Source organism: Podarcis muralis, chromosome 7 (assembly GCF_964188315.1).
Source record: "Podarcis muralis chromosome 7, rPodMur119.hap1.1, whole genome shotgun sequence".
Lineage (NCBI taxonomy): Eukaryota > Metazoa > Chordata > Lepidosauria > Squamata > Lacertidae > Podarcis > Podarcis muralis.
In genome coordinates this window covers 872,723-889,947 of record NC_135661.1, presented here as the reverse complement: position 1 = coordinate 889,947, position 17,225 = coordinate 872,723, and the positions used below count along the sequence as shown (strand labels likewise).

At 47.6% G+C, this 17,225-nt stretch overlaps 1 protein-coding gene across 1 annotated transcript; it reads left to right on the top strand.

Moving 5' to 3' along the window:
• Positions 1-453: 453 nt before the first annotated feature.
• On the top strand, positions 454-12,334 carry CELA3B (chymotrypsin like elastase 3B). The gene is made up of 8 exons (XM_028742232.2): positions 454-493; positions 1,575-1,660; positions 4,042-4,139; positions 5,722-5,856; positions 6,750-6,886; positions 7,814-7,956; positions 10,801-10,953; positions 12,251-12,334. Exons 1-8 carry the CDS (start codon positions 454-456, stop codon positions 12,266-12,268), a joined length of 810 nt encoding a protein of 269 aa, XP_028598065.2. The 3' UTR covers positions 12,269-12,334.
• The last annotated feature ends 4,891 nt before the right edge of the window (positions 12,335-17,225 follow it).

Sequence of the window (17,225 nt, the reverse complement as noted above, 5' to 3'; positions counted from 1 at the left end):
AATCTTTCTTCCAAAACAGGACTTGAACCCACAGCCCTGAGATTCAGAGTCTCATGCTCAGATCTGAATAAAGATCTGATCTGAATAGAAACATAGGAACCAGCCTTATCCCAAGCTAGACCCTTGGACCAACTGCTTCAGTGTTGCCCACACTGGCTGGCAGCATCTTTGTACAATTTCCACTGGCAGCTGTCCCTGGAGGTGCTGGGGGTGGACGGACCTGGAACCTTCCCCACTCCAGACAGCTGCCCTGACCTCCTCCTGCTTCCTTAATGTCCCTCTGCGCTGGGAAAAGAGATATGTACCGGGTGCCATGCAGGTCCAAGGCTGAACAGTGCCCTTGGCGGCTCCTGCAATAGCTAGGAAGCAGCCCACTTGGAGACAGGGTGGGTGGTATTTAAAGGCTCTGCCGCTCATTCTCACTCTCCCAGACAGTCGGTCGCTCGCGCCACAATGTGGAGGTTCCTCGTCCCATTCCTGTTGGCAGCTGAGGGTAACGTCCACACCCCGCATGCAACCTAGAAGCCCACCTCCTCAATTCACCTGAGACCACCACCATGCCTGTAGTCATTTTTCATACTGGGCCTCCCCCCGCTTGGTGGACTGTGGTCTTGAGGGTATAACGTAGCAGTATAATGCAGATTCCCCTGTTTGCTTTGAGAGCAGAAATGCGGGGAAACGCGTCTCCTTTGACCCTGATTCCAGGGGTTTGGAGCCAGTTGCAAAGCTAGCATCGGGGTAAGGTAAAGGGTAAAGGGACCCCTGACCATTAGGTCCAGTTGTGACCGACTCTGGGGTTGCGGCGCTCATCTTGCTTTATTGGCCAAGGGAGCCGGCATACAGCTTCCGGGTCATGTGGCCAGCATGACTAAGCCGCTTCTGGCGAACCGGAGCAGCGCACGGAAACGCCGTTTACCTTCCCGCTGGAGCGGTATCTATTTATCTACTTGCACTTTGGCGTGCTTTCGAACTGCTAGGTGGGCAGGAGCAGGCACCAAGCAACGGGAGCTCAACTGCTGACCTTCTGATCAGCAAGTCCTAGGCTCTGTGGTTTAACCCACAGCGCCACCCGCGTCGCTTAGCATCGGGGTATTTGAGGCCTAATCTGGAGCCACCCTGGCTTCAGACCCTCCAAGTGTCCCTATTTTCCAGGGACAGTCCCGGATTTACAGAAGCCGTCCCGGTTTCTGACACAATCCCGGAATGTCCCCCTTTTCCTGTCCTTATTTTCATCGGAGAAATGTCAGAGGATATGGAGTTATCCGACCCCCAATAGGGAAGGGGGTTTCCTTTGGGGTGTTTTTTTTTAAAGTTTAACGTTTTATCATGTTTTTATATATATGTTGGGAGCCGCCCAGGGTGGCTGGGTCAACCAGGTCAGATGGGCAGGTTATAAATGGGGGGGGGGGAGATATAGAATAGGATGTCCCTATTTTCATCAGAGAAATGTTGGAGGGCATGTGGGTTACCTTCCCCGCCTTGCAGGCAATCGCAGGGAAAGTGAAATCTGCAGGAGGATTTGGGTAATTTCCATCAATGACCCCCCAACACAAACTGCCTTCCTCTCTCATCAGTCTATGGCTGTGGACAACCTTCTTATGCCCCCACGGGGAGAGTGGTGAACGGTGAAGATGCCGTGCCGTACAGCTGGCCCTGGCAAGTGAGTACCTCCATGGGGCGGGGGAGCATTGCCTAGTGGTGTCATCGCACCTTAGTGTTCAGTGCCTGGGAGTCATTTTGGACTCACAGCTGTCCATGGAGGCGCAGGTCAATTCTGTGTCCAGGGCAACTGTTTACCAGCTCCATCTGGTACGCAGGCTGAGACCCTACCTGCCTGCGGACTGCCTCGCCAGAGTGGTGCATGCTCTAGTTATCTCCCGCTTGGACTACTGCAATGCGCTCTATGTGGGCCTACCTTTGAAGGTGACCCGGAAACTACAACTAATGCGGCAGCTAGACTGGTGACTGGGGGCGGCTGCCGAGACCACATAACACCGGTCTTGAAAGACCTACATTGGCTCCCAGTACGTTTCTGAGCACAATTCAAAGTGCTGGTGCTGACCTTGAAAGCCCTAAACGGCCTCGGCCCAGTATACCCGAAGGAGCGTCTCCACCCCCATCGTTCTGCCCGGACACTGAGGTCCAGCGCCGAGGGCCTTCTGGCGGTTCCCTCATTGCGAGAAGTGAGGTTACAGGGAACCAGACAGAGGGCCTTCTCGGTAGTGGCACCCGCCCTGTGGAACGCCCTCCCATCAGATATCAAAGAAATACGTAAACAACTACCTGACATTCAGAAGACATCTTAAGGCAGCCCTGTTCAGGGAAGTTTTTAATGTATGATATATTAGTGTATTTTTGGTCTTTGTGGAAGCCGCCCAGAGTGGCTGGGGAAACCCAGCCAAATGGGCGGGGTACAAATAAGAAATTATTATTATTATTATTCTAGACCTGGGAAAGCGGAAGGCTGACTGGAGCAATCGGGGGGGGGGGCACTGGGGAAACTCCCCTATGAGGAACAGCTAATGGGTCAGGAGACTTTTCATTTTAGCTGTGGTCACATCCGCATAAAGTTCGAAGTTTCTTCCGTACAACCATCCTGTGAGGTAGGCCAGGCTGGGAGAGAAAGCGATTGGCCCAGGGTCACCCCAGTGAGCCAGTGTGGTGTAGTGGTTAAGAGCGGTAGACCCGTAATCTGGGGAACCGGGTTCGATTCCCCTCTCCTCCACCTGCAGCTGCTGGGTGACCTTGGGCCAGTCACACTTCTTTGAAGTCTCTCAGCCCCACTCACCCCACAGAGTGTTTGTTGTGGGGGAGGAAGGGAAAGGAGATTGTTAGCCGCTTTGAGACTCCTTAAAGGGAGTGAAAGGCGGGATATCAAATCCAAACTCTTCTTCATGGCCTAGTGGAGATTTGAATCCGGGGCTCTGAAGTCCTCATCCAGCCTTCTTAACGGCTATCACGCACAGCAACAGTCTGGAATCGCTCACCGTCCCAGACCTCTTGAGAAGGTGTGGGGAGCCTTTGGCTAATCAGATATGGCTGAACTACAACTCCCATCATCCCTGTTGGAGGCAGAATCGGTTCAGCCTCCAAGTGGACTCAGCACGTGCCCACCGGGCACATGCCCCGACCCAAGCACAACACTTGCCCTGTTCCGGGCACTGGTAACCCATGCTACGCCACTGGCTGGGGCTGCTGGGGGCGGCAGTTCAGCGGCAACTGGACAGCTGCCCCCGTTCTTGAGGAACGGAGCGGGAAAGGGATAGGAAAGTCCTTACAGGAAAAAAATATTGAAATATACATTTATTAATAAACCAGAGGCCTTTCTTCTTGGAATAACAGGTTTGGAATTGCCCAAGAAAGGTGTTAAATTATTTTTGTATGCCACAACGGCTGCCCGAATATTACTTGCTAAAAATTGGAAAACACAAGAACTACCAACAGTGGAAGACTGGCAGATGAAGATGATGGACTTTTCGGAGCTAGCTGACCTGACTGGAAGAATCCGCGACCAGAAAGAAGAGGAGTTTCAAGAGGACTGGAGGAAGTTTAAGGACTATTTGAATAAATATTGTAATATAAAAAATTAGAAATTACTTGAAAGAAACAAATAGGCCTAGGATTAAACTAAGTTATAATTAAATAAATGGGATTTAGAATGTTAAGAAAAGTGCATAAGATGGACTATAATTGGAAATTGTTTTAGTTTAGTAATGATATTGGAAAGCTGTTACTTTTAATTACAAGGAAACTCAGAAGGGAGGGATTTGAGGAAGTCAACCAAGATGTTTAAAAGGTTGGATTTGTGAAGAATTAAGTTTGTTGTTATTGTTTATCTTTATTCCCTTTTTTCTTCTTCTTCTTTTTCTGTTTTTGTGTATCATTTTGCTTTGTGGTTTGTGTTATCATTGTGGAAAATCTAATAAAAAATTTATTTAAAAAAAAAAAAAAAGGAAAGTCCTTTCAGGCGGGGAGCAAAGGAGAAGACCTCCCAGCCTGGCCAGATCTCAGCTCCTCCATCATCTACGCCCTCTTCTACAGGTCTCCCTGCAATATGAAAGCGGAGGACAATTCCACCACACCTGCGGAGGGACACTCATCGATGCCAACTGGGTCATGACGGCCGGACATTGCATCTCGTAAGTGCGGTCTCTCTCAAGGCGTGCTGGAGCCAAGCACTGAGCACACCCATGAAACGGGGGTAGGAACCCGGGGGCCATGTGGTCAATCAACGAAGGGCCACATGGACTGCTAGGAGGGCCTAGCGGGCAGGGTAATGGATTTGACGCATACCTTGGTACCTTGAGACCACACGGGCAATCACCCGAGAGTCGCACGGCAGCAGGGGGCAGCGTCAGAAGGGAAAGCGGGGGAAGGAGCAGGTATATTTCTTTAAAATTTGGGTTGTAGAGTTGGAAGGGACCCTGAAGATCATCGAGTCCATCCCCCTGCAATGCAGGAATGTGCAGCTGTCCTAGACCTGTGCACTTGGTGTTATCAGCGCCATGCTCTAACCAAGTGAGCTATGCTGTTTACAGTGGTACCTTGGTTCTCAAACGCCTTGGTACTCAAATGTCTTGGTTCTCAAACGCCTTGGTTCCCAAACGCCGAAAACCCGGAAGTAAGTGTTCCGGTTTTCAAATGTATTTCAGAAGCCAAACGTCCAATGCAGCGGTTGGCTATTGTTTCCGGGGCACCTGCACCAATCAGAAGCTGCACCTTGGTTTTCAAACATTTTGGAAGTCAAACGGACTGGCACTTTTGTTTTTTAACTTTAATTTTAATCATCTACAATGCTGTCTTGTTTATTTATAGTAGGGTACATTGATTATTATTATTATGGGATGCGGGTGGCGCTGTGGTCTAAACCACAGAGCCTAGGGCTTGCCGATCAGAAGGTCGGTGGTTCAAATCCCCGCGACAGGGTGAGCTCCCGTTGCTCAGTCCCTGCTCCTGCCAACCTAGCAGTTTGAAAGCATGTCAAAGTGCAAGCAGATAAATAGGTACCGCTCCGGTGGGAAGGTAAATAGCGTTTCAGTGCGCTGCTCTGGTTCGCCAGAAGTGGCTTAGTCATGCTGGCCACATGCTGGCCACTGCTGTCTGCAGACAAACCCCGGCTCCCTCGGCCAGTAAAGCGAGATGAGCGCCGCAACCCCAGAGTCGTCCGTGACTGGGGTCCCTTTACCTTTTTACATTGATTATTGCTTTCATTTTATGGATCAGAGTTCTCGTTAGATAGTAAATATCATGTTAATTGACTGTTTTGGGGGTTGTTTATAAAAATCCAGAACAAATTAATCCATTTTGCATTATTTTCTATGGGAAAGCGTGTCTTGGTTTGGGAACACTTTGGTTTTGGAACTGACTTCCGGAACGAATTAAGTTTGAGAGCCAAGGTCCCACTGTACTTCATAAAATTTGATTGTATAAAATGCCTCACAATGGCTTACAAAGTAGATAAAACGGTAACATTTTACAAAAAAGAGCAGAAATAATTTAAAAACGTCAGAAAGGTTTTTAAAAAATAGACTTAAAATCAGATTAAGATCCGCACTGACTTTCCAAAAGGGCTTGTCTAAACCAGAGTGTTTTTGGCAAGCGCTGAAAAGAGTACGGCAAAAGCGCCGGCTTGATCTTCAATAGGCAGGGAGTTCCTACAGTGAACTTACATTCCAGCCACACAAAAGCCAGAGGGTTTTTAACGCACCTCTCTCTTCTCAGACCATCCCGCAAATACAAGGTGGTTCTGGGTGAGTATGACCGGAGCAAAGAGGAAGGCCCAGAGCAGCACATCCTGGTGAACTCAGAGGACATCTATGTGCACCCTGGCTGGAACGGCAACTGCGTGGCTTGTGGGTAAGCGGAAGGAGAACTGCTTATCTTTTTTCTTATATGAAAATGATACACTGTTGGTATTTAACACCAAGTAAAATTGCTAATTTTTACGGGGGGCGCTGTGGCGCCAAGGGCTTGCCGATCAGAAGGTCGGTGGTTTGAATCCCCGCGACGGGGTGAGCTCCCGTTGCTCAGTCCCTGCTCCTGCCAGCCTAGCAGTTCGAAAGCACCTCAAAGTGCAAGTAGATAAATAGGTACCGCTCTGGCAGGAAGGTAAATGGCATTTCCGTGCACTGCTCTGGTTCGTCATGCTGGCCACACGACCCGGAAAAACTGTCTGCGGACAAACGCCGGCTCCCTCAGCCAATAAAGAGAGATGAGCGCCGCAACCCCAAAGTCGTCCGTGATTGGACCTAACGGTCAGGGGTCCCTTTACCTTTACCTAAAATTGCTAAAATGTACAAAACAAGTTCAAATTTGTGTTGGGAATGCAAAGAGAAGGAAGGTACTTTTTTAATCATTTTATCGTTTTCTTTAATTCATTATACTGTATTTTTCGCTCTATAAGATGCACCAGACCATAAGACTAGTTTTTGGAGGAGGAAAACAAGAAAAAAAATACTCTGAATCTCAGAAGCCAGAACAGCAAGAGGGATCGCTGCGCAGCGAAAGCAGCGATCCCTCTTGCTGTTCTGGTTTCTGGGATAGCTGCGCAGCCTGCGTTCGCTCCATAAGACGCACACACATTTCCCCTTACTTTTAAGGAGGGGAAAAGTGAGTCTTATAGAGCAAAAAATACAGTATATCATTTCCCAGGAAGCCTTTAGCCGTGTACATGGCCACCACATATGGTAAACAGTACCCTCCTTCCCTTTGCATTTTGAACACAAAACCTCCTCCTCCTCCTCTTTCAGGGATGACATCGCCTTGCTGAAGCTTTCTCGCAGCGCAGAGCTCAACGACAAAGTGCAGCTGGGGTGCATCCCGCCCCCGGGAGACCTGCTCCCCAATGGATCCCCCTGCTACATCAGCGGCTGGGGGCGCCTCTACAGTACGTGACCTTATTTATTTACTTGTTGCATTTCTCTCCCCCCTTTTTTGAACCTCTGAGGAACTCCAGGGGGGCAAATGTGGTACTCCAACTTCCTGTTTTATTCCTCCAACCACCTTGCAAGGTAGGTTAGGCTGAGAGCAGAGGCATAGGAAGGTCGGGTGGTACCCGGTGTGGAAAATTTCTTGCCACCCCCCCCCCCCCCCATTAATTTTTATTTCATTTTTTGCCTGCAAAAATGGTTTTACATTATTTCATATTTTCTTACAAAGGAATAATAATAAGTAATAATAATAACAAACTTTTATTTATATCCCGTCCTCCCCAGCCAAAGTCGGGCTCAGGGCGGCTAACATCAGATACATAACACTGGTATAAAATCAAACAACTATTAAATTACCTCCTAAAAACATGTCAAAATAAAATTAAAGTCTAATTAGATGGCTTTCCGCTGGGTTAGGGTTGGGAACAGCAAGCGCTCCACTGAATTTAAATTTCAGCCTTCCCGACATAGGAAAACAGGCAAGTAAACAGCTATTTTCGTGGAGGAGGGTCAAGATATTAACTGATATGCATGAAATTTCATATATAGATATATAATCCCTAGTGTAGTAAAATAAGACCTTTGGAGGAGGCTTTTTTTTTTTTAAGTGTTTTATGAACCACCCTAGTAGGGCAGTAATTGTTCCTTGATAATTTGTCACCCCCTCCATAATGGAACCTGAAACTGTTCTTAATCTGAAGCACCACTTTAGCTAATGGGGCCTCCTGCTGCCACTGCGCCGCCGGAGCACGATTTCTGTTCTCATCCTGAAGCAAAGTTCTTAACCAGAGGTACTATTTCTGGGTTAGCGGAATCTGTAACCTGAAGCGTCTGTAACCCGAGGTACCACTGTATTTCCCAAAACTCCTTCCCTTCTCTTCCAGCTGGCGGGCCACTCCCCTCCATCCTTCAGCAAGCCCTGCTCCCCTCGGTGGACTACGCCCACTGCAGCCAGCCGGACTGGTGGAGCTACACCGTGAAGGAGACGATGGTCTGCGCCGGGGGAGACATCCGGTCCGGCTGCAACGTCAGTAAAGCGCAAAGAAGGGGCTGGTACCCAATAAGAGACCAGCGGTGCTGTTGCCCCAGGGGGTGCTGAGTGATGGAGCCCCATCTCCAGCTATCCTGGGGGCAAGAGAGTGGAAGGCAGAAAGGGCTGGTCGTAGAACTATAGTACTGTAGAGTTGGAAGGGACCCTGGGAGGCTCGAACCACCAGCCTCCTGGTTAGCAGCCACTGAGCCACTAGTGTTCCCAAGGAGGGAAATGATTTCCATAGGAGGATGCCTTTTCCAGATTGTTTAAGGAAACATTAAGGGACACGGGTGGCGCTGTGGGTTAAACCACAGAGCCTAGGACTTGCCAATCAGAAGGTTGGCGGTTCGAATCCCCACGACGGGGTGAGCTCCTGTGGCTTGGTCCCTGCTCCTGCCAACCTAGCAGTTCGAAAGCAAGTCAAAGTGCAAGTAGATAAATAGGTACCGCTCCAGTGGGAAGGTAAACGGCGTTTCCGTGCACTGCTCTGGTTTGCCAGAAGAGGCTTAGTCCTGCTGGCCACATGACCCAGAAGCTGTACGCCGGCTCCCTTGGCCAATAAAGCGAGATGAGCGCTGCAACCCCAGGGTCGGTCACGACTGGACCTAACGGTCAGGGGTCCCTTTACCTTTTAAGGAAACATTATAGTATATAGTACAGGCATGTCCAACCGGTTGATCGCGATCGTGGGGTGTCCCTAGCCAATCCCGGTCAATCGCGTGATCCTGATCGACTGGCCCAAAAATAAAACAAATAATAATAATAATAAAGCTCGACAACTTTGGGCCTTTCTCCCCCAACTTTGCTGATGGCCCCCCACAAAAATCTCAACAACTTTGGTCAATCCAACGGGTAGATCACTGCCAGTTCTTTTTATAGTGGGAGTAGATCACAGTCTCTTGTGAGCTGGCCACGCCTGATATAGTATATTATACTATAATATTATGGTACGATGAACTCGTGAGCAGGATTTGAGCTACGAGCAACAGAAGGAATTAGATTATAATATTGTGGTTCTGATTTGATAGATAGAAGACAGGGTGCAGCAGAAGGGGTAAAACAACAAGTCCGTGGAGAACGGGGTGGGAAGTTGAGAAAAATAAAAGACGAAATTGTGTTTTGACTGCACGTGTTAAAAATGTTGAAACTTAATGAAATATAATTGGGGCGGGGGAGGAAGGAAGGATTTCCAGAGGAGGCACTGCCTTTAGGAAACGGGCATACTATTTATTTAACAGCACGTTATTTCCCCTAAAGAATGCAGGGAACTGTAGTTAAGGCTGCTGGGAATTGCAGCACCGCAAGGGGGAAACTATGGTTCCCAGGATCCTTTTCCGGCAGGGGGGAGCTGTGTGCTTTGCAATGTACGGTAAGGATGCAAAGCCAGTCTTTTGCACAAGAACGCAGCAAAGGGTCTTGTGGCACTTTGAACCAGGAGCAGGGAACCCCTTCTCAACTGGGGGGCGCCACATTCCCTTCTGGGCAACTTCCTGGGGGTGGCCTGTGCCATTGGTGGGTGTGGCCAGAGGCAAAGGTGGGCGGAGCAATAAAGGTCAGATTTACTTTTGAACTCTAGCATTGTAGAGTTGGAAGGGACCCTCATGGGTCATCTAGTCCAACCCCCCCGTGGGGCAGCAATTGCACCCAAGACTCGTTTCTACAGGGACTGATTGATTCATTTGGCGTTATTCATTTTGCAATCTTCAGCTCGTGGGTGGTATATGAATTTAATAGATAGTATACAAGTTCTAATACCCTACTGCAGAGCTACAGACCTCGCCAATTACTGCCCGGGGAGCAGCTTTCTTTAAAAAAAAATTTAAAACATGATTTATGCCTTTCAGATTTATACATTTCACTAATTTTACAATCATTTTAACATTTCCCAACTGACAATAAAATATAAAATATTGATAGATGCAAAAGAAAGAGGTTTTTCCCTGCGGGATATGAAACTATACTATGAGGCAGCCTGTCTTTGCTGGTTGAAGGAATGGATGACATTAGAGAATTCATGTATTCTAGACTTGGAAGGTCGTGACAATATTTTTGGTTGGCATGCATATTTATGGTATGAAAAGGCGAAAGTTCATAAAGGATTTACAAATCATATAATTGGGGGGGGGTGTATAGAGTATGGGATAAATGCAATAATTTATTCAAGGCAAAAGCACCACTTTGGCTCTCACCGTTGGAAGCTGTAGCGGTAAAGGAAAAGAATATGATAGAAGGGTGGACAACTTACAGAAATTTATTAAAACAAGAGGGAGGAGAATATAAATTAAAAGGCTTTATATTTTTTTCTATTTTTTTATTAATTTTCCAAATTTATAACAAATATAACACAACACAAACTAACAAAACATATTAAAAAAACAAAACAAACAAACATATAAAACTTCTTGCTATTAAAAATCCAAATTACTTTTCATTGTTAAGTGACTTCCTCGAATCCTTCCTGATTTTCATTAAATCTCATTTTAGCAATTTTCCAATATCCACTTTCTAATAAAATTAACTTATTCAAATTACTAACTTCCTTTCTTTTCATAATATTCTCAATCCATAGTATTGTACCATTCAACATACTTTAATCCTAAACCAATTTAGTACTTGCAAGTATTTCCAATTATATTATATTAGAATATTTAGCTAAATATTCCTTAAATTTCTTCCAATCTTCTTGATGTTCCTCCTCTTTCTGATCGCGGATTCTTCCAGTAATAAATTAAAAGACTTTAAGGAATTATCAGGGAAGTTAACAACATGGATCTAATATCATCATTTGAACGGGGTACAGCTTTTGAGATCCTTTTCACACCTTGCCTATTATTTCAGGGTGACTCCGGAGGCCCCCTCAACTGTCGGGCTGCTGATGGGAGGTGGTACGTCCATGGGGTGACGAGTTTCGTCTCTGCCTGGGGGTGCAACACCTTGAAGAAGCCCACCGTCTTCACCCGTGTCTCTGCTTTCAACAACTGGATTGAAGAGGTAGGTCCTGCATGCAAGGGATCTGGCGGGGCACCAGATCGTTCTTTTACAAATAATTATAATTAATTGCTTCGACTGGAGGTAGAGGGGAGAAATTGGAGGTCTGCCAGGGCTTTGGCAGGTCATTGGGTGACTCCCTGTTTGAAATCAAAGGTAGAATTTTACATCAGAAGAGTTGAGAACAAAGAAAAAGACCTCTCCAGAGTAACTCCGAGTCAACAAAGGAGATCAGGAATAATTAATATGGACATCATATTTGAGAAAGGAATAATCGGTGGAAATTAAAACCTCACACAGGAAGAAGAAACGAGAACTTTATTTGCGAATTTACAAATTACTATATGTGTTGATAAAAGGGACACGGGTGGCGCTGTGGGTTAAACCACAGAGCCTAGGACTTGCCAATCAGAAGGTCGGCGGTTCGAATCCCCATGACGGGGGTGAGCTCCCGTTGTTCAGTCCCTGCTCCTGCCAACCTAGCAGTTCGAAAGCACGTCAAAGTGCAAGTAGATAAATAGGTACCGCTCCAGTGGGAAGGTAAACGGCGTTTCCGTGTGCTGCTCTGGTTCGCCAGAAGCGGCTTAGTCCTGCTGGCCACATGACCCGGAAGCTGTACGCCGGCTCCCTCAGCCAGTAAAGCGAGATGAGCGCCGCAACCCCAGAGTCAGCCACAGTGGCGTAGCGTGGGTTGTCAGCACCCGGGGCAAGGCAAATAATTTGCGCCCCCTAACCCGTGGATTTGCGCCCCCTAACCTGTGGATTTGCCCTAACCCCAGATGTTGCGCCCGGTGCGGCCGGCCCCCTCTGCACCCCCCATGCTACGCCACTGGTCAGCCACGACTGGACCTAATGGTCAGGGGTCCTTTTACCTTTATATGTGTTGCTGCGAATTGAAGTTAATCATTGTAGCTGTGGAATAAGGGGTTTTATCAAGAATGGGTTGTATTTAGTTTGAGCAATAATGTGGAGGCAGAATGAAAAGGAATCGGACCCTGAAGTACAGCACATGGGAAGCCACCCCAAATTTATAATTGGCTATGTAATTGATTTGGTTTCCTAAGAAGCCAATGGCCAATTTAGTCCTGTATCTGGTCCTCACAGTGGCCGGCCATCATGCACTTAAAGCGCATGGTTCCCCACCCCAATAATCCTGGGAACTATAGTTTAAGGATGCCAGGAACTGTAGTTCCCTGGGTTCTTTCTGGGGAAGCCCCATGCTTTAAGCCTATGGCGTGGATCTGCCCAAAGATCTCTGGCACATTTCCCAACACTGCAACTCTCTTTTTTTCCCTTGCAGACCATTTCCAGCCATTAATGTCAAGCAGCAGCAACTGCAGCCGCATCCCTTCCTTGCTGGATTCTTCAGAATAAAAATTTAAAGATGCACTCACCTGCCTACCATCTCTCTTTCTCTCTCACACACACCTTTGTTGCTTCTCTGGGCCAGCCCTACTGTTAGGCAAGTGAAATATACTTGGAGTTGAGAGCGGATTTCATGCTCTTCATTCAGCTCATAGTGGTGAGGAGGAATGGAAGTTCCCCCAGAATGTCTGCTTTATATACATTATTTACACAATGGGCCCCACGTGATTGGCTAATTCTGGGATTCTCCTGTAGGCCAATCAGGTTGTGGATTCACTTCCACCTGGAGCTGAATTGGGTAGTGCCTGTGGACCAATCAGACTGCTGCATTCTGAATCCTATTGTTCTAGGACCAATCAGACTGCTGCATTCTGAATCCTATTGTTCTAGGACCAATCAGACTGCTGCATTTTGGATCCTATTCAACTCAGTACATAACAGCAAGGCAAGCTGCTTCAGGCAGCAAATTCTGGGGGTGACGCACTGGATCACAGAGCTTTCCTGCAATTTCCGGAGTTAGTCTCAAGCCACCCTGTGGTGCTTTGGAAGAACGATTTAGCTTCCATCCCAGTCACCTTCAGCAGAGACGGGTTTAGGGGCGCACAACTGCTTTGCTGACATTGGGTGCCGCAACAATGACTTAGAAAGGAACACAAGAGGCGGGGAGGGGGGAGGGGGCCGAAGTTGGGTGTATTACAGGATGGTGCTGGAATTTGAAAGCCCAAAGTCCATCCATGCCTTCTGCACAAGGAGTGGGGAATGGGGGGGGGGGGGACAGGCACATCTTGTCCTTCCCTTCAGCTGGGAAAATGTCTGACAGTCACTGAGGCAGAGGGTGGTCCATCAGGGTGGGTGGTGCTGTGGTCTAAACCACTGATCCTCTTGAGCTTGCCGATCAGAAGGTCAGCGGTTCAAATCCCCGCAACAGAGTGAGTTCCTGTTGCTCTGTACCAGCTCCTGCCAACCTAGCAGTTCGAAAGCACACCAGTGCAAGTAGATAAATAGGTACAGCTGTGGCAGGAAGGTAAACAGCATTTCCGTGCACTCTGGTTTCCGTCACGGTGTCGCATTGTGCCAGAAGTGGTTGAGTCCTGCTGACCACATGACCCGGAAAGCTGTCTGCAGACAAACGCCAGCTCCCTCAGCCTGAAAGCAAGATGAGTGCGCAACCTCATAGTAGCCTTTCTGGACTTCACCGCCTAGGGGTCCTTTACCTTTAAAATGTGTGCAGAATGCACTTTAAATGTATGGTTTGGACCTGTCCCTAGCATTGCCCTTGCATAACTGCCCAGGCAAGGAGGAGGATGCCTGGGTGAGGCAGGGGTTATGGCAGATGAGAAATGGCCATTCTCAGATACAGTGGTACCTCTGGATGTGAATGGGATCCGTTCCGGAGCCCCGTTCGCATCCTGAAGCGAACATAGGACACGATTGCTCGTCTGCGCGTGCATGGGTCGCGATTCGCCGCTTCTGCGCATACTCGTGACGTCATTTTGACCGTCTGCGCATGCGCGGGCGGTGAAACCCGGAAGTAACGCACTCCGTTACTTCCGGGTCGCTGCAGCGCGCAACCCAAAAATACTTATCCCCAAGCTACTTCAACCCGAGGTATGACTGTACAGTGGTACCTTGGTTCTCAAACTTAATCCGTTCCTGAAGTCCGTTCCAAAACCAAAGCACACTTTCCCATTAAAAAGTAATGCAAAAACGGATTAATCCATTCCAGACTTTTAAAAACAACCCCCAAAACAGCCATTTAACATGAATTTTACTATCTAACGAGACCATTGATCCATAAAATGAAAGCAATAATCAATGTACTGTACTATAAAATAAGACAGTATTGTAGATGATAAAAAGTTAAAATTATTTTTCCCCCCTTACCTGCACTGATGATAGTCATTGTTTGGATGGGGGGCTTTTATCCATTTCCACAGTCACACAATCAATCTATCAGTAGCTGAACTGGGTTCCACACAGCCACAAAAACAAATGAACCGGAAAAGCCTCAAAAACAAAAACACAAAATAAACAGCAAAAACAAAAGCGCCACACTTAATCCTTTCCGGAAGTCCGTTTGACTTCCAAAATGTTCAAAAACCAAGGCAAAGCTTCTGATTGGTGCAGGCACTCCAGAAACAATAGCCTACAGCCGCGTCAGACGTTTGGCTCCTGAAAAACATTCGAAAACTGAAACACTTGCTTCTGAGTTTTCAGCGTTTGGGAACCAAGGCATTTGAGAACCAAGGTACCACTGTTCAGTGAAGATTCCTGCACAATATCAACAGGCAGGACGTTCCAAAGCACCCTAAAAGCTTGAGTTCTGACAAATGTGGAATAAGGTTGCAGGTTCAATTGCTGGCAGCAACTCTAGGTAGGGCTGGGAGAGACTCCCTGCCAGAAGCCCTGCAGAGCCACTGCAAGTCAGTGTGGACAATACTGAGCTATGATAATTCTATTATTTATAATAATAATAATAATAATTTATTATTTATACCCCGCCCATCTGGCTGGGTTTCCCCAGCTACTCTGGGCGGCTCCCAACAAAATATTAAAATACAATAGTCTATTAAACACTAAAGGTTTCCTAAAACAGGGCTGCCTTCAGATGTCTTCTGAAATTCTGGTAGTTGTTTTTCTCTTTGACATCTGGTGGGAGGGCGTTCCACAGGATGGGTGCCACTACCGAGAAGGCCCTCTGCCTGGTTCCCTGTAACTTGGCATCTCACAGTGAGGGAATCACCAGAAGGCCCTCGGAGCTGGACCTCAGTGTCTGGGTAGAATGATGAGGGTGGAGACGCTCCTTCAGGTATACTGGACCGAGGCCATTTAGGGCTTTAAAGGTCAACACCAACACTTTGAATTGGGCTCGGAAACGTACTGGGAGCCAATGTAGGTCTTTCAAGACCGGTGTTATGTGGTCTTGGTGGCCTCTCCCAGTCACCAGTCTAGCCACCACATTCTGGATTAGTTGTAGTTTCCGGGTCACCTTCAAAGGTAGTCCCACATAGAGCGCATTGCAGTAGTCCCAGCGGGAGATAACCAGAGCATGCACCACTCTAGAAAGAGAGTCTGCGGACAGGGAGGGTCTCAGCCTGCGTACCAGATGGAGCTGATAAACAGCTGCCCTGGACACAGAATTGACTTGCACCTCCATGGACAGTTGTGAGTCCAGAATGACTCCCAGGCTGCGCACCTGGTCCTTCAGGGGCACAGTTACCCCATTCAGGACCAGGGAGTCCTTCACACCCGTCTGCCTCCTGTCCCCCCAAAACAGTATTTCTGTCTTGTCAGGATTCAACCTCAAAGCTAGATGGCCCAAGGGTCAGACTCAGCATAAGGCAGTTTATTTTGCTCCAGTTTAAATTTGCCCTTTATCTGAGCGGCAGAATCTTACTTTATTTTTAATGAGAGCCTGTAACTCCGTGGCCGAACCCCTACTTTACACGCAGATTACCCGGTAAGATGTTAAGTCCGTAATGATTCACCGGGCAAGAGATTTTGGATATAATATACAGTTGGCAGCATAAGAATGATTTGAAATTTACAGTGTGCTACACGCTGGAAGAAAATTACACAAAGGTGATGTGCCGTTGGTACTTAACACCCAGTAGGTTAGCGATAATGTGTAGCACCAATTCGAATGTATGTTGGAACTGCAAAAATTGTAAAATTGTAAAAAGATAAAGGAATTATGGGAAATGATATATAACGAATTAAAGCAAATGTTCAAAATAACATTTGTTAAAAGACCAGAAGCCTTTCTCTTAGGAATTCTAGGTGCAGATATACCGAAAGATTTGAGAAAACTATTTATGTCCGCTGCTACGGCTGCAATGATGCTGCTTTGCCCAGCGGTAGAAAGAGGAGAAGACGCTGAGAAATCGGGTCCTCCCTTAAAGAGGGCACGTGTTGCGGCGGGACCTGGCAACCTAACTCTGTGTTGTGGGTGGGTACGTTTGGATAGCCACAATACCCGATTGGTAGGTCCCTTGATGGAGGGTTCAATCAAGCCAATGGGACGCAGGCTAAATGGATCAAGGGAGCTATTTACAGTGGTACCTCAGGTTACATACGCTTCAGGTTACATATGCTTCAGGTTACAGACACCGCTAACCCAGAAAGAGTGCTTCAGGTTAAGAACTTTGCTTCAGGATAAGAACAGAAATCATGCTCTGGAAGTCCCATTAGCTAAAGTGGTACCTCAGGTTAAGAACAGTTTCAAGTTAAGAACGGACCTCCAGAACAAATTAAGTACTTAACCTGAGGTACCCATGCACGTGACCCAGAGCTTCCTCTTTCGGTGCATGCATCAGAACACCCACCCACCATTCCCTATATTTAGGGCTTGTGCGTGTGACCTTGCTACGCCGCCGTGTGTCGTCTGTCATTGGGACAGGGGCACGGCAGGAATTTTCCCTACTTGGCTGATTGGCTGTTGCCATTTGGGTTTCGCCTGATGCGTAGCAAATCGTCACAACTTGTAAGGTTGCAGATAGGCTCTGGTTCAGGTGATAGGGATGAGAGAACGCTCTCGCCATCCCTATGTGAAGGGTATTCCGTTAAAGGAATCCAGGGACTCGATGGTTTGGACAATCCTGTGATGGGGTTGTGCCCATGCCTGAGTCCAGGGGAGCATTTGGGTGGCGGAGATAGCCTGCTCCCGGCTTTCCGCTTATCCAGGTGTTCACCCTGGGCTGACCTAGGCTGGTGCCCTGGGTCAGCGCTACCTGCAAGGGTGCAGGGGGCTAGTTGAACCAGAGCCTATGTGTTAAGTTGTGGATGAACATATCAGATAACACAGCGATTCTTCAGACAGCTCTTGTTTATTCACAGACCCAGGACAGGACAGAACTGAAGGGTTCAACTAGCCTGCTTATATAGAGCTCCACTACAACGCAACAGTAACA